At 41.7% G+C, this 17,963-nt stretch overlaps 1 protein-coding gene across 2 annotated transcripts; it reads left to right on the top strand.

Moving 5' to 3' along the window:
• Positions 1-2,432: 2,432 nt before the first annotated feature.
• Positions 2,433-16,639, top strand: capslb (calcyphosine-like b). Of its 2 annotated transcripts, none has more exons than XM_022221971.2 (5): positions 2,433-4,332; positions 4,713-4,851; positions 8,968-9,145; positions 15,433-15,642; positions 16,279-16,639. In XM_022221971.2, the coding sequence occupies exons 1-5, from the start codon at positions 4,317-4,319 to the stop codon at positions 16,378-16,380; spliced, it is 645 nt and encodes a 214-aa protein (XP_022077663.1). In that variant the 5' UTR covers positions 2,433-4,316; the 3' UTR covers positions 16,381-16,639. The 2 variants fall into 2 exon arrangements, with proteins under 2 accessions (XP_022077663.1, XP_022077665.1); XM_022221973.2 differs by having other exon boundaries at positions 4,328-4,433.
• The last annotated feature ends 1,324 nt before the right edge of the window (positions 16,640-17,963 follow it).

Below are 17,963 nucleotides of genomic sequence, written 5' to 3' on the forward strand. Positions count from 1 at the left end.
CAAGCCCAACGTGGTTCTACCAAAGTGCTAGCTGGTCACGACAGGAAACGTCTTTCTACCACCAGATGACCACTGTGTCAGGAATCATCCTCAGACCTCCAGGGACCTTAAAATGAGTGGACACTGTAGAGAAATAGGACTTAACTGTTGATGATTGGACTAAGGTTCTCTTCAATGATGACTCCAGTTTTCACTTGATGCCCACTCCAGACAACTTACTGTCCTGGAGAAGCTACAAATCAGACTGTCTGTCCCTTCAGTAAAACATAGGGGTGGATCAGTGACCACCTGAGGTAGTTTCAGTCTGGGTGGAACAGGGACAATGAACCAGGTCATGTACAGCACTACTCTTGAAAACAGTCTTCTTCCATCAGGTGGAAAACTCTTTCCTGCTTCCAATGACTGGATTTTCCAACAAGACGAGGTCAGTTAAAGCCTGGATGGAGAACCAGAACATTGGAACCATGCCTTGGCTGCTCAATCACCAGATCTAAATCCAATTGAAAATCCATGGAAAATCATCAAACACTAAATGGAGAACCATAAGCCCCAAAACAAAGCAGATTAGTTACAATTCATGCAACAGGAATGGGTTGCTGTGACAGCAGAACAATGTCAGAAGTTGGTAGAGAGCATGCCAAAATGCATGGCTGCAGTCATCAGAAACAATGGTGATGGATCAGTACTAATTCCTGTGTGGATCATGGGACTAAAACACAGAAAAGAAAACATGAAATCCTAAAAACTGTTTTTTGGCAGTACAATCCCATAGCTATTGATGGACGAACTGATGTGATTTTGGTTATTATCAAGAAAATCATGGAAAATCTCTGATACCAGCTCTGAAATTTAACTGTCATGAGTGATTTTTGTTGTTGTTGTTATATTTGTCCAAACAAATAAACCTTTAGTGGTACCAGGAATTAAAATGAACAAGAAATTGAGGAAAACAAGGGCGGTCTAACATTTATTTCCATGAGTGTATGTTCACATTTTAGAAATAGGCAATGCCATATCTACAATGTTTTAGTGATGAAGACTAATAGCTTGGTGTAAATACATCACAAAGATGATTGTCTATTTAGATGTCTGCACAACTGTGGGAACATGAGCCATGACATCAACAGAAAGACATGCAAAGCAGCCTCTGCATGCAGCATTTGAAAGGTGCCTTACAGCCAGTATTAAACTTGCACATGACAAGATCTGGCAAGTCCTTTGAAATAGTGGCAGTTGTAGTGTAGACAGGAGTTGGTGGAGAGTCTGAGGAACCCTGCTGCCATCCCCATAGACGGCAAAATTGTCACATGGTGTTGGAAGAGTGCCTTGCCCCATACATGTCCACTCTAAGGAGAAACATGATCTGTGATACCAAGGACCTCCATTATTCTTAGCCATATTTATATCATGTCCCTACACAAATATTTCTTATCTGATAAGCTACTTGAAGGAGGTGCTGATGGAGTGCATCACTACTTGGTGGAATGTGGTGAAAATCATTTCCTTTGTGAAAGAAGAGGGAGAGTTGTGCAGCATCCACAGTTGTGATGTTGTCCTCAGATACACCACAGAGCATCGGGACAAATCTCTGGAGCATGGGTGTCTGACCTGGACTACGGTAGCTGATTGTTTGTCTGAGGACTTTCATTGCATGCTGAGCTATAGTGGGGCTGGTAGGCAACTCTGTGAACAGTGGGAACATGTATGATTTTGATGGGTGAAGTAGCCTCTGTGATGCTACAGCATTTCTGCAGCTTTTGTGCTACATGGCAGGATTTTAACTCATCACCTGCACTACATAGTGACTCGCCCTGGATCTTATCTACAGCTTTCTTTTTAAACATGATTGCAATCACTGTCATCTTCCTCCTGGATAGAGCTCTGTCCCATTTGGAGAAGCCTGCAAGTACTGCGAGAATCATGTTTTTAATACAATTCAGCCGGTTCTTCTGAGGGACAAGCTGGATGTCACCGGGGTGGATCACCACCTCTTGGGTAGGATAATGGACTACCTCACAGACAGACCACAGGTTGTGAGGACACAGGACTGTGAGTCTGACGTGGTGGTCTGCAGCACAGGGGCCCCACAGGGAGTGGTCTTGGCTCCGTTTCTTTTTACCCGGTACACTGCAGACTTCATGGACCATCAGCCAGCTGTCATCTGCAGAAGTTCAATTCAATTCAATTCAATTTTATTTATATAGCGTCAATTACAGTCAACTCGTCTCAAGACGCTTTACAGAACCCATATGCCTGACCCCCAGAGCAGCCCAAAGGAGACAGTGGCAGGAAAACACCCTTTTAACAGGGAAGAAACCTCGAGCAGAACCCGGCTCTATATAGGGGGGACCCATCTGCCTGCTGGCCGGGGGGGTTGAGAGGGACAGAGGAGGGCAAGGGGGAGGGATGGGAGAAGAGGGAGGGGTGGGAAAGCAAGGAAAACACAACACACATTTGGATACATGCATGACAGGATATGTGACACAGACAAAGTATAAGCTAACATTGAAAACTGACTCATAGTTTACTCTGATGATGTACGGCTCTGACATTAAACATACTCCATAGATAGCTAGCAGTAAAATTCAAACAGTATGTAAGTTAGCATAACAGTATAGTGAAGGCGATGCAGAGTTGACTGGTGGAAAAAAGGGAGTTGGAAGCAGAGGGCTGGAGGAAGGTCAGCAGCAGCATCCCACAGTGGACATGATGGAGACTGGACCAGCTGGTGGAACATCAACCACAGATCTGAAGCATCCAGCTCTGGGACCAGGGACACTCAGAGAAATAGCACAGGGGGAAACAGAGTGAATGTACTGCAATAACGGTATACATATTAAATGTAAAGGTAGATAGAGAAGGGCTCAGTGCGTCAAGAGAAGTCCCCCAGCAGCCTAGGCCTATAGCAGCATGACTAGAGGCAGAACGAAGGGACGTCCAAGAGGGAGTCAGCTGTGCAATGAAGACACAAGCCGAACCCCTGTGGGTCACCCAGTCAGCCCCAACTATAAGATTTGTCAAAAAGGAACGTTTTAAGCCTGGTCTTAAAAATAGAGAGGGTATCTGCCTCCCGAACCCAAACTGGGAGCAGGTTCCACAGGAGAGGAGCTGATAACTGAAGGCTCTGCCTCCCATTCTACTTTTAGAAATTCTAGGAACAACAACTAAGCCTGCAGCTTGAGAGCGAAGAGTTCTACTAGGATAATAAGGTACTATCAGATCTTTAAGATATGATGGAGATTGGTTATTAAGAGCTTTATATGTCAGAAGAAGGATTTTAAATTCTATCCTGGATTTAACAGGATTTACAGCATTTTTGTAATCTGATACCAGAGAAATATTCTACTGCAGCAGTAATCTGATTACTGAGGAGCTTGGAGGAGGTCTGTGCTCTCCACTGGACAAGTAATCTGATTACTGAGGAGCCTGCAGTTTCTGGTGAGTCTCTCCCTCATCTACCTGTGAGTGTGATTGTGTGTCTGTATATGTAGCCCTGTGACAGACTGGTGACCTGTCCAGGGTGTCCCCTGCCTTCACCAGAGTCAGCTGGGATAGACTCCAGCACCCCCCATGACCCTAGTGAGGATAAAGCGGTGGATAGAGGATGGATGGATGGATGGATGGATGGATGGATGGATGGATGGATGGATGGATGGATGACATTTCAATTGGTATTATGTTCCAAAGTTTGCAGCCTCTGACTGAAAAAGCAGACTGTCCAGAAGCGGCTCTGTGGCGTTGAATCCTGCAGTTTCCTTCCACTGTATTTTTTCTGTACATTGCAATGATGCCACGGATAGTTTTTTATCCATTATTTTCAGAGCCTGGTTTTAGAATGCAGAGACTGTTCTTACTGCAGAAGGTGAAGCTTGAGCCCACACTGTCAAACAATATATGAAAAAATCACAGAGTGCATGAAGATCTGAGCTGCTGAGTTGGAACATAGGGTCTAATTAATGTGAAACACTTCAGATTACTCTTTACAGTCTTTGTGATTTTCTTAATATTGTGGATCTAAAATTACTCCTCGGTATTTAATCTCATTCACCTCTGTATTCCTGTATTCTTTATTTTAACATGTAAACTTGCTCATCCCGGTGTTTCACGTTGTGACGTTTCCTTCTGGACTCCGGCGGGTCCCGCCCCGCATCGGCACCGTTCTACCGGAGCCGTTCTACCGGAGCCGTTCTACCGCCCCGCTGCTCTGACCGGACACAGGCGATGGACGGAGCAGCCAATCGCAGCGCAGAACAGTGTCTCCATGGTGACGGCGGATAGTTTGGGGAGGAGGGGGGGAGGGGCGGCCTCGCTGTGAAATGAAAAAAACAACAGGTAAGAACACACACCGACAGAGCACACACACACCGAGAAAACACACACAGAACGAGAGGACACACACACACACTCGCTCTGCAGGCTTCAGTCTATAACAGGTAAACTACCGAGGTCATTTGGAGTTTTGTGTGTCTTTTTGTGTGTCTGTGTGTCTTTTTGTCTCTTTGTGTGTCTGTGTCTCTTTTTGTATGCCTCTTTGTGTGTCTTTTTGTCTCCTTGTGTGTCTTTATCTCTTTTTGTGTCTGTTTGTGTCTTTGTGTATTTCTTTGTGTCTGTATCTCTGGTGTGTGGGTTCCTCTCTGAGCTCCATTCATCAGTAACACACCTGATGGATTGATTGATGGATTGATTGATTGATTGATTGATTGACTGTTTAGGTATGGCAGGAACGTCCAGACACGACCATGAGATGGCGCTGAAGGCGAAGCATCAGCTGTCTGCGTGTTCTGACCCGGTAGAGAAGCTCCGCCTCCAGTGTCTGACACGGGGCTCTTCAGGGATCAAAGGCTTGAGCAGGTGAGCTCCGCCCACATCACACACCTGTAGAGCAGGTCCAGACCTCCAGAACACCGTGTTCACTCGCCACAGGTAAGACTATCAGTTAGCTTAGCATCAGTTACCTTAGCATCAACTAGCTTAGCATCAGCTATGTTAGCATCAACTAGCTTAGCATCAGTTAGCTTAGCATCAGTTACCTTAGCATCAGTTACCTTAGCATCAACTAGCTTAGCATCAGCTATGTTAGCATCAACTAGCTTAGCATCAGTTAGCTTAGCATCAGTTACCTTAGCGTCAGCTATGTTAGCATCAACTAGCTTAGCATCAGTTAGCTTAGCATTAGGTAGCCCACTGCACTGGAGTACAATGATGGATGACAGTGATCATCAGATGGAACACACGCAGCCCTTTAAGCTTCAGTCAATTCCAGCCATTTTCAGTACAAAAAAATCGCTAATATTCTATTTGTAAATAAAAATATGACGAGAAATACAGGGAATATTGGACGCGCATCGCGAGGTGCATTTCCTTGAAAACGACCGATTCGTGGATTTTATACCGACTTCAGGACATGTTTTGGACAAAATAGTTTACTGGCTTGTGTCATCTGGATGTAAAAGGTTGGATTATGTCCGTTTTTTGTGGAATATTTTCATCTGTCTGTAATAATGAACCCGGAAATGTGAGTCGCGCTGTGTGCGTTGAAGCCGTGTATAGAGAACGGATGGATGAATATTCGTTTTTGTCGTACAAATGTGTTTTTCTCACCCGCTGTGGTAATCACATCTGAAAGTGGTTTATACCGGCAGATTCATGAGAATCTAAGCTTTCCATCGGCGTATAGTGTTTGTATAATCGCGTTTGCAGTTGCAGACATTTAGCAAATTGCTTATGCAGATCTCAAAGTGTACCGCGGGCGGAACACTGAAGCGCAACGGGTTAAAGTACAGAGTTAGAGTATACAGTTAAAGTACACATATAAAGTACACATAAAGTACGTAGTTAAAGTACACAGTTGAAATAAACAGGTAAAGTACAGATTTAAAGTACAAAATTAAATTACAATCTGCAGTCTCAGAAAATAGAAATATTTAAGTACACGTATATTGATTTTGCTCTTTATTAAATGTACTTAGTTACTGCACTTTTTAGTTTAGTACCAGAACCAGCAGGTTTAGGGTTAGATGGAAGTACTGCAGTACTCAGAGTACTGCGTAGCTCTGAGGTTTCCTGTCAGAGGATGCAGGATGTTTCTGTCTTCACCGTCTTTTCTCCTGTCTTGGTTTGTTCATGTTCAGCTGTTTACACAGAACCTGTAGTATTTACACAGAACCTGCAGTACCTGTAGTATTTATATAACCTGTAGTATTTGTAGTGCAGTACCCGTAATTCAGTTCAATTCAGTTTTATTTCTATAGCGCCAGCTACAGTTCAGATTGTTTCCAGAACCCATAAGAACTCCAGAGCAGCTCCAAAGCCAGAAAAACTCCCTTTAACAGGGAGAAATATGATCTCTCTTTAACTCCCGTCAGTACTCTCACTGCAGCGTTTGGATCAACTGTAGATGTTTGAGAGAACTACTGGGACATCCTGATAATAAGGAATTGCAATAGTCAAGCCTGGAAGTAACAAAAGCATGAACTAGTTTTTTTGCATCACTCTGAGACAGAATGTTCCTGATTTTTACAATATTATGCAGGTGAAAAAAGGAAGTCCTACAGACTTGCTTTATGTGTGAGTTAAAGGACATATCCTGGTCAAAGATAACTCTGAGGTTCCTCACAGTAGTACTGGAGGCCAATGTGATGCCATCCAGAGTAACTGTTTGCTTTGAAAGCGAGTTTCTAAGATGTTTGGGGCCAAATACAATGACTTCAGTCTGATTTGAATTTAGTAGCAGGAAATTACAGGTCATCCAGTACAGGTGTACGGGTCTTTATGTCCTGAAGACTGTCTTGCAGTCTGGCTAGCTGATTAGTTTCATCTGGCTTCATAGATAAAAACAGTTGTTTGTCATCTGCATAACAATGGAAGTTAATACAATGTTTCCTAATAATATTGCCTAAAGGAAGCATGTATAATGTGAAAAGTATCGGTCCTAAGACAGAACCCTGAGTAACTCCTTGATTAACTTTAGTATGCTCAGAAGAGTTATTGTTAACATGCACAAACTGGAACCTATCTGATAAGTAGGATTTAAACCAGTCCAGTGCTGTCCCTTTAAAGGCATTATGGAGGATGTTTTTCTTTTGTTTAATTTGTCTGATTCACATAAAATGAATATACTGACCTTTAGTGGACTTGTATGTATGGTTTCTAAAAGAATAAAAAATAAAAAAAAATAACTGTGGACATGGCAGGACCTGAAAAACATCAGCCAATCAACGCGCTCGGACCGAGGCGTTTGGTTTGCTCCCTTTCCTGTCAATCAAAAATCTTCCGGCTCAGGCCTAGTTACGTAGATTACGTACGCCTTGGACTTACGTGTTTTGTGTATGTGTTGCTTTGGTATAGCTTTGTAGTTAGCTGGCGACTTGTTTTGCTCATCTTTTTTTACATAATGGCAGATAAAGATCCAGGGGGACTCAGCTGTAAAAGACAACTTCACGAGTCCTACGCAAGTTTCTGGAGGGGGGCGTTTCTTCATAAATGTTAAGAGGGGGGAGGTTAGAGGGGGGTGAGGGAGAGGGTGTATGTGCGCATGCGCATGCTACGTTCAAAGTCGTAGGGAATTAAATCCCCTCTAATGCCTTTAATGCCAATTGAATGTTCTAGATGCTGTAATAAAATGTTGTGGTCGATTGTGTCAAACGCTGCACTAAGATCTAACAAAACAAGTATAGAGACTAGTCCATTATCTGATGCTATGAGAAGGTCATTAGTAACTTTCACTAGAGCTGTTTCTGTGCTATGATGCACTCTGAAGCCTGACTGAAACATTTCAAACAAATTATTCCTTTGTAAGTGTTCACATAATTGATTTTCAACTGTTCTTTCCAGAATTTTAGAGAGAAATGGTAGGTTGGATATCGGTCTATAGTTAGCTAACACATCTGGATCTAAAGTGGGCTTTTTAAGCAAAGGTTTGATGACAGCAACCTTAAAAGCCTGTGGTACATAGCCTGTTACTAGAGAGAGATTAATCAGATCTAACATTGAAGAATTAATTAAAGGTAAAATCTCCTTGAAGAGTCGAGTTGGGATAGGATCTAAAAGACATGTTGATGGTTTGGATGTAGAAACTGTTGAAATTAGTTCAGAGAGACATATAGGAGTGAAGAATTCTAAAGATTCATCAGGTCTAACAGCCAATTCAAAAGCATCTGTGACATTTGTAGGAAGGGCCAGATTAATTTTATCTCTAATCAGAACTATTTTATGTGTAAAGAAGCTCATGAAGTCGTTACTGGTTAAAGCTAAAGGAATACAAGGTTCAACAGAGCTCTGACTCTTTGTCAGCCTGGCTACAGTGCTAAAGAGAAACCCAGGGTTGTTCTTGTTTTCCTCTACAAAAGATCAATAACATGCTGTCCTGGCATTACGAAGAGCTTTTTTTAAATAGATTACTAGACTATTTTTCCAAGCCACATACACTTCCTCTAAGCTAGTGGAATACCACTTCCTGTCCAGCTTTAAAGTCCAGCTGGGAATTCTACCAAGGAGTAGCTCCTCTCTGAGATACAACTTTACTTTTTTACTATCAAGAGTTGTACGCAGTGAGGCTGAAGCATTATTAAGAAAATAATCCACTTCTGTGGGGGTAAAATTATAATATTTGCCTTCTATTTTATCAGAAAATGATGCTGAAGGAAACAGAGAGGGTATTATTTCCTTAAATTTAGCTACTGAATTGTCAGACAGGCATCTATTGTAATGATATTTATTCTTAACTCCTATACAGTCCTTTGTTTTAAATTGAAATGTTATCATAAAATGGTCAGAAAGAAGAGGGTTCTGGGGAAACACTGTTAACTGTTGGGTCTCTATGCCATAAGTCAGAATGAGGTCAAGGGTGCGATTAAAAATAGGAGCTGGTCTATTTACATGTTGAGTCTAATAATGGATTCAAATGTGTTAGTGTTTATCTGCTCCATCCTAACTGTGTTCTGCTGGGGTTCTGCTGGGGTTCTGTAGAACCTTCAGGATCATGGATGACAACAGCAGCCGCTCTCTGGACCTAAAGGAGTTCCTGAAGGGTCTCAGTGACTTCGGGCTGCTGCTGGAGAAGGAGGAGGCCATGCAGATGTTCCAAAAGTTGGACCGTGACGGCAGCGGAGCCATCGACCTGGACGAGTTCCTGGTGGCTCTTAGGGTGAGGATGTTAGTCCTTCAGGTCAGATGTTCTTCATACTAATGTTTGAAGACTCAAGCTGCTGCAGCCTCAATCCCTGGTTGTCAGGAAGTTCATCCTCACCTTGGTGCTCTGGTTGGACATCATGAACCTCCTCAGGAGTCTTTATCATGGTGCCCCATTGCTGCTAAACTCCCACAATGCTCTCTGCTTTAACCTCCTCTGGTCTCTATAGTATTAAACAGGAAGAGGCTCCACCTGGTGGAACAACCAGGCACTACACCTGGTCTACATCTATGACATCAGGACCTTCTGCCTGATTGGTTAACAGTATAAACCATTGATTAGTCGGTAGTCATTAACATCTCTGGAAAAAACCACAAGACGTTAGCAGCAGAAAGATGACAAGTTTGGAAGAAAAGCAGCTCAATGTAACGAAGAAACTCTGGTCTCACACTGAAGCAGCAGAAAAGCTCTGGAAGCCATGTTTAGAACCTCTAACTGTGTTTAGAACCTCTTACTCTGTTGAGAACTTCTTACTCTGTTTAGAACCTCTGACTGTGTTTAGAACCTCTTACTCTGTTGAGAACTTCTTACTCTGTTTAGAACCTCTAACTGTGTTTAGAACCTCTTGCTCTGCTTAGAACCTCTAACTCTGGTTAGAACCTCTAACTCTGGTTAGAACCTCTAACTCTGTTGAGAACCTCTAACTGTTTTGTACCTCTCTCTCTGTTTAGAACCTCTAACTCTGTTTAGAACCTCTAACTCTGTTTAGAACCTCTAACTCTGTTGAGAACCTCTAACTGTTTAGTACCTCTCTCTCTGTTTAGAACCTCTAACTCTGTTTCGAACCTCTTACTCTGTTGAGAACCTCTAACTCTGTTTAGAACCTCTAACTCTGTTTAGAACCTCTAACTGTTTAGTACCTCTCTCTCTGTTTAGAACCTCTAACTCTGTTTCGAACCTCTTACTCTGTTGAGAACCTCTAACTCTGTTTAGAACCTCTAACTCTGTTTCGTACCTCTAACTCTGTTGAGAAACTCTTACTCTGTTTAGAACCTCTAACTCTGTTTAGAACCTCTAACTCTGTTTAGAACCTCTTACTCTGTTTAGAACCTCTTACTCTGTTTAGAACCTCTTACTCTGTTTCGTACCTCTAACTCTGCTTAGAACCTCTAACTCTGTTTCGTACCTCTAACTCTGCTTAGAACCTCTAACTCTGTTTAGAACCTCTAACTCTGTTTAGAACCTCTTACTCTGTTTAGAACCTCTAACTCTGTTTAGAACCTCTAACTCTGTTTCGTACCTCTTACTCTGTTTAGAACCTCTTACTCTGTTTAGAACCTCTAACTCTGTTTAGAACCTCTAACTCTGTTTCGTACCTCTTACTCTGTTTAGAACCTCTAACTCTGTTGAGAACCTCTTACTCTGTTTAGAACCTCTAACTCTGTTTCGTACCTCTAACTCTGCTTAGAACCTCTAACTCTGTTTAGAACCTCTAACTCTGTTGAGAACCTCTTACTCTGTTTAGAACCTCTAACTCTGTTTAGAACCTCTAACTCTGTTGAGAAACTCTTACTCTGTTTAGAACCTCTTACTCTGTTTAGAACCTCTAACTCTGTTTAGAACCTCTTACTCTGTTTAGAACCTCTAACTCTGTTTAGAACCTCTAACTCTGTTGAGAAACTCTTACTCTGTTTAGAACCTCTTACTCTGTTTAGAACCTCTTACTCTGTTGAGAACCTCTAACTCTGTTTAGAACCTCTAACTCTGTTTAGAACCTCTTACTCTGTTTAGAACCTCTTACTCTGTTTAGAACCTCTAACTCTGTTTCGTACCTCTAACTCTGCTTAGAACCTCTAACTCTGTTTCGTACCTCTAACTCTGCTTAGAACCTCTAACTCTGTTTAGAACCTCTAACTCTGTTGAGAACCTCTTACTCTGTTTAGAACCTCTAACTCTGTTTAGAACCTCTAACTCTGTTTCGTACCTCTTACTCTGTTTAGAACCTCTTACTCTGTTTAGAACCTCTAACTCTGTTTAGAACCTCTTACTCTGTTGAGAACCTCTAACTCTGTTTAGAACCTCTAACTCTGCTTAGAACCTCTAACTCTGTTTAGAACCTCTAACTCTGTTGAGAACCTCTTACTCTGTTTAGAACCTCTAACTCTGTTTAGAACCTCTTACTCTGTTTAGAACCTCTTACTCTGTTTAGAACCTCTAACTCTGTTTCGTACCTCTAACTCTGCTTAGAACCTCTAACTCTGTTTCGTACCTCTAACTCTGCTTAGAACCTCTAACTCTGTTTAGAACCTCTAACTCTGTTGAGAACCTCTTACTCTGTTTAGAACCTCTAACTCTGTTTCGAACCTCTAACTCTGTTTCGAACCTCTTACTCTGTTGAGAACCTCTAACTCTGTTTAGAACCTCTAACTCTGTTTCGTACCTCTTACTCTGTTGAGAACCTCTTACTCTGTTTAGAACCTCTTACTCTGTTGAGAACCTCTTACTCTGTTTAGAACCTCTAACTCTGTTTAGAACCTCTTACTCTGTTTAGAACCTCTAACTCTGTTGAGAACCTCTTACTCTGTTTAGAACCTCTTACTCTGTTTAGAACCTCTAACTCTGTTGAGAAACTCTTACTCTGTTTAGAACCTCTTACTCTGTTTAGAACCTCTAACTCTGTTTCGTACCTCTAACTCTGTTGAGAAACTCTTACTCTGTTTAGAACCTCTTACTCTGTTGAGAACCTCTTACTCTGTTTAGAACCTCTTACTCTGTTTAGAACCTCTAACTCTGTTTCGTACCTCTAACTCTGCTTAGAACCTCTAACTCTGTTTAGAACCTCTAACTCTGTTGAGAACCTCTTACTCTGTTTAGAACCTCTAACTCTGTTTCGTACCTCTAACTCTGTTGAGAAACTCTTACTCTGTTTAGAACCTCTTACTCTGTTGAGAACCTCTTACTCTGTTTAGAACCTCTAACTCTGTTTAGAACCTCTTACTCTGTTTAGAACCTCTTACTCTGTTTCGTACCTCTAACTCTGCTTAGAACCTCTAACTCTGTTTAGAACCTCTAACTCTGTTTAGAACCTCTTACTCTGTTGAGAACCTCTAACTCTGTTGAGAACCTCTTACTCTGTTTAGAACCTCTAACTCTGTTTCGTACCTCTAACTCTGTTGAGAAACTCTTACTCTGTTTAGAACCTCTAACTCTGTTTAGAACCTCTTACTCTGTTTCGTACCTCTAACTCTGCTTAGAACCTCTAACTCTGTTGAGAACCTCTAACTCTGTTTAGAACCTCTAACTCTGTTTCGTACCTCTAACTCTGTTGAGAAACTCTTACTCTGTTTAGAACCTCTAACTCTGTTTAGAACCTCTAACTCTGTTTAGAACCTCTTACTCTGTTTAGAACCTCTAACTCTGTTTAGAACCTCTTACTCTGTTGAGAACCTCTTACTCTGTTTAGAACCTCTAACTCTGTTGAGAAACTCTTACTCTGTTTAGAACCTCTAACTCTGTTTAGAACCTCTAACTCTGTTTAGAACCTCTAACTCTGTTTAGAACCTCTAACTCTGTTTCGAACCTCTTACTCTGTTGAGAACCTCTAACTCTGTTTAGAACCTCTAACTCTGTTTCGTACCTCTAACTCTGTTGAGAAACTCTTACTCTGTTTAGAACCTCTAACTCTGTTTAGAACCTCTAACTCTGTTTAGAACCTCTTACTCTGTTTAGAACCTCTTACTCTGTTTAGAACCTCTTACTCTGTTTCGTACCTCTAACTCTGCTTAGAACCTCTAACTCTGTTTCGTACCTCTAACTCTGCTTAGAACCTCTAACTCTGTTTAGAACCTCTAACTCTGTTTAGAACCTCTTACTCTGTTTAGAACCTCTAACTCTGTTTAGAACCTCTAACTCTGTTTCGTACCTCTTACTCTGTTTAGAACCTCTTACTCTGTTTAGAACCTCTAACTCTGTTTAGAACCTCTAACTCTGTTTCGTACCTCTTACTCTGTTTAGAACCTCTAACTCTGTTGAGAACCTCTTACTCTGTTTAGAACCTCTAACTCTGTTTCGTACCTCTAACTCTGCTTAGAACCTCTAACTCTGTTTAGAACCTCTAACTCTGTTGAGAACCTCTTACTCTGTTTAGAACCTCTAACTCTGTTTAGAACCTCTAACTCTGTTGAGAAACTCTTACTCTGTTTAGAACCTCTTACTCTGTTTAGAACCTCTAACTCTGTTTAGAACCTCTTACTCTGTTTAGAACCTCTAACTCTGTTTAGAACCTCTAACTCTGTTGAGAAACTCTTACTCTGTTTAGAACCTCTTACTCTGTTTAGAACCTCTTACTCTGTTGAGAACCTCTAACTCTGTTTAGAACCTCTAACTCTGTTTAGAACCTCTTACTCTGTTTAGAACCTCTTACTCTGTTTAGAACCTCTAACTCTGTTTCGTACCTCTAACTCTGCTTAGAACCTCTAACTCTGTTTCGTACCTCTAACTCTGCTTAGAACCTCTAACTCTGTTTAGAACCTCTAACTCTGTTGAGAACCTCTTACTCTGTTTAGAACCTCTAACTCTGTTTAGAACCTCTAACTCTGTTTCGTACCTCTTACTCTGTTTAGAACCTCTTACTCTGTTTAGAACCTCTAACTCTGTTTAGAACCTCTTACTCTGTTGAGAACCTCTAACTCTGTTTAGAACCTCTAACTCTGCTTAGAACCTCTAACTCTGTTTAGAACCTCTAACTCTGTTGAGAACCTCTTACTCTGTTTAGAACCTCTAACTCTGTTTAGAACCTCTTACTCTGTTTAGAACCTCTTACTCTGTTTAGAACCTCTAACTCTGTTTCGTACCTCTAACTCTGCTTAGAACCTCTAACTCTGTTTCGTACCTCTAACTCTGCTTAGAACCTCTAACTCTGTTTAGAACCTCTAACTCTGTTGAGAACCTCTTACTCTGTTTAGAACCTCTAACTCTGTTTCGAACCTCTAACTCTGTTTCGAACCTCTTACTCTGTTGAGAACCTCTAACTCTGTTTAGAACCTCTAACTCTGTTTCGTACCTCTTACTCTGTTGAGAACCTCTTACTCTGTTTAGAACCTCTTACTCTGTTGAGAACCTCTTACTCTGTTTAGAACCTCTAACTCTGTTTAGAACCTCTTACTCTGTTTAGAACCTCTAACTCTGTTGAGAACCTCTTACTCTGTTTAGAACCTCTTACTCTGTTTAGAACCTCTAACTCTGTTGAGAAACTCTTACTCTGTTTAGAACCTCTTACTCTGTTTAGAACCTCTAACTCTGTTTCGTACCTCTAACTCTGTTGAGAAACTCTTACTCTGTTTAGAACCTCTTACTCTGTTGAGAACCTCTTACTCTGTTTAGAACCTCTTACTCTGTTTAGAACCTCTAACTCTGTTTCGTACCTCTAACTCTGCTTAGAACCTCTAACTCTGTTTAGAACCTCTAACTCTGTTGAGAACCTCTTACTCTGTTTAGAACCTCTAACTCTGTTTCGTACCTCTAACTCTGTTGAGAAACTCTTACTCTGTTTAGAACCTCTTACTCTGTTGAGAACCTCTTACTCTGTTTAGAACCTCTAACTCTGTTTAGAACCTCTTACTCTGTTTAGAACCTCTTACTCTGTTTCGTACCTCTAACTCTGCTTAGAACCTCTAACTCTGTTTAGAACCTCTAACTCTGTTTAGAACCTCTTACTCTGTTGAGAACCTCTAACTCTGTTGAGAACCTCTTACTCTGTTTAGAACCTCTAACTCTGTTTCGTACCTCTAACTCTGTTGAGAAACTCTTACTCTGTTTAGAACCTCTAACTCTGTTTAGAACCTCTTACTCTGTTTCGTACCTCTAACTCTGCTTAGAACCTCTAACTCTGTTGAGAACCTCTAACTCTGTTTAGAACCTCTAACTCTGTTTCGTACCTCTAACTCTGTTGAGAAACTCTTACTCTGTTTAGAACCTCTAACTCTGTTTAGAACCTCTAACTCTGTTTAGAACCTCTTACTCTGTTTAGAACCTCTAACTCTGTTTAGAACCTCTTACTCTGTTGAGAACCTCTTACTCTGTTTAGAACCTCTAACTCTGTTTAGAACCTCTAACTCTGTTTAGAACCTCTTACTCTGTTTAGAACCTCTTACTCTGTTTAGAACCTCTAACTCTGTTTAGAACCTCTTACTCTGTTGAGAACCTCTTACTCTGTTTAGAACCTCTTACTCTGTTTAGAACCTCTTACTCTGTTTCGTACCTCTAACTCTGTTGAGAACCTCTTACTCTGCGTTCTCCTGCAGCCGCCCATGTCCAAGGCCAGGAAGCAGGTGGTTCTGGAGGCCTTTAGGAAGCTGGACCGGACGGGGGACGGGGTGATCACGGTGGAGGACCTGCAGGGGGTCTACAATGCCAAGCACCACCCCAGATACCAGAACGGGGAGTGGACGGAGGAGCAGGTGTTCAGGACCTTCCTGGACAACTTCGACTCGCCATACGACAAAGACGGGAAGGTGAGGAGTTACGGCCTGGTTCCACCAGAGCAGATCTGAAGGTGACCCAGGAGGAGGTCAGGAGGTTCTACTGCTCCATTCATGATGAGGACAAGCTTCTGGTAACGGGGCTGATGTTCTGGAGAAGGTTTCTTCTTCCAGCTGTTTCCTGTAGAAGCTTCTGTGATCTGGAGACCTTCTGGTGTCCACAGTGAAGCTTCAGTAGCAGCTAGTTTGGCTTCATGTCGTCATGGTTGCATATTTTTGGACTATTCCAAAGATTTTTTAAAATATTTTGGTGCAGTTCTTTTCCCTGTTTCTTCTGCTGTGTAGATGGAAGGTTCTGATCAGAACAGTTCTTCAGGTTCTACAGACATCACGTTTGGACATTTTGAAGGAAATTTATTCACATTTTTGCTCACATTTAACAGCTTCAGTTAAGTTATCAGAACAAAATCTAAGTTGTGATCCACAAAGCAGTTCCCAGTGTCTCCAGTCTGCTGGTGTTTTTGCTGAGATGTTGGATCTTTAGACCATTTCCAGGTGAAGCTAGCTCTGACCAGACATGTGGAGCGTGAGGCTGGGTCATGTCTAACCCTAAACTCTGAACCAGATCAGGGGAGACTCCTCTGATCTGAGCTTTCTTCTGACCCTCAGGTGACCAAAGAGGAGTTCATGAACTACTACTGTGGCGTCAGCGCCTCCATCGACAGCGACGTCTACTTCATCCTGATGATGAAGAATGCCTGGAAGCTCTGAGAAGAACCGGCACCAGCTGTTCCCTCTTTATTTCATTCCTTCCAGTGAAGTAGAAACCATCAGCACTGGAGGACGTTTCAAATCCCAAAATCCACGTATTACCCTAAAACCTGCAGCAGTAGTGAGAGCAAATCTATAAAAACTAGGAGAAAAGAATGTTTTAATATTTTAAACCCCAAATAAGTCTGGAGTTCCCCTACAGTCCCGTTTTTCTCTGGTCCACCTGATGGATCGCTAATAAAACAGAATCTAATTTGAATCTACTTTTTGTTGCATTTTTTCATTCATGTCTGAAATTGTGGGAACATTATTTCAGTTAACATAATATTTTAAATAAATATTATTCATGGAATGTTTCCCAAAACACGTTAGTAGAACCTGTAGAAAACGTTTTCATCATTGTCGTCTCCTTTTTGTCGTGTTCTGTCTTGTTTTGTGGTTGTGTGTCGTGTTGTGTGTTTTGTCGTGTTCTGTCTTGTTTTGTGGTTGTGTGTCGTGTTGTGTGTTTTTGCCGTGTTCTGTCTTGTTTTGTGGTTGTGTGTCGTGTTGTTGTGTTGTGTGTTTTTGTCGTGTTCTGTCTTGTTTTGTGGTTGTGTGTCGTGTTGTGTGTTTTTGTCGTGTTCTGTCTTGTTTTGTGGTTGTGTGTCGTGTTGTTGTGTTGTGTGTTTTTGTCGTGTTCTGTCTTGTTTTGTGGTTGTGTGTCGTGTTGTTGTGTTGTGTGTTTTGTCGTGTTCTGTCTTGTTTTGTGGTTGTGTGTCGTGTTGTTGTGTTGTGTGTTTTTGTCGTGTTCTGTCTTGTTTTGTGGTTGTGTGTCGTGTTGTGTGTTTTTGTCGTGTTCTGTCTTGTTTTGTGGTTGTGTGTCGTGTTGTGTGTTTTTGTCGTGTTCTGTCTTGTTTTGTGGTTGTGTGTCGTGTTGTTGTTGTGTTGTGTGTTTTTGTCGTGTTCTGTCTTGTTTTGTGGTTGTGTGTCGTGTTGTTGTGTTGTGTGTTTTTGTCGTGTTCTGTCTTGTTTTGTGGTTGTGTGTCGTGTTGTTGTGTTGTGTGTTTTGTCGTGTTCTGTCTTGTTTTGTGGTTGTGTGTCGTGTTGTGTGTTTTTGTCGTGTTCTGTCTTGTTTGTGGTTGTGTGTCGTGTTGTGTGTTTTTGTCGTGTTCTGTCTTGTTTTGTGGTTGTGTGTCGTGTTGTTGTGTTGTGTTTTTGTCGTGTTCTGTCTTGTTTTGTGGTTGTGTGTCGTGTTGTGTTGTGTGTTTTTGTCGTGTTCTGTCTTGTTTTGTGGTTGTGTGTCGTGTTGTTGTTGTGTTGTGTGTTTTTGTCGTGTTCTGTCTTGTTTTGTGGTTGTGTGTCGTGTTGTTGTTGTGTTGTGTGTTTTTGTCGTGTTCTGTCTTGTTTTGTGGTTGTGTGTCGTGTTGTTGTTGTGTTGTGTGTTTTTGTCGTGTTCTGTCTTGTTTTGTGGTTGTGTGTCGTGTTGTTGTTGTGTTGTGTGTTTTGTCGTGTTCTGTCTTGTTTTGTGGTTGTGTGTCATGTTGTGTTGTGTTTTTGTCGTGTTCTGTCTTGTTTTGTGGTTGTGTGTCGTGTTGTTGTTGTGT

This window comes from Acanthochromis polyacanthus, chromosome 18 (assembly GCF_021347895.1).
Source record: "Acanthochromis polyacanthus isolate Apoly-LR-REF ecotype Palm Island chromosome 18, KAUST_Apoly_ChrSc, whole genome shotgun sequence".
NCBI classification, from domain to species: domain Eukaryota; kingdom Metazoa; phylum Chordata; class Actinopteri; family Pomacentridae; genus Acanthochromis; species Acanthochromis polyacanthus.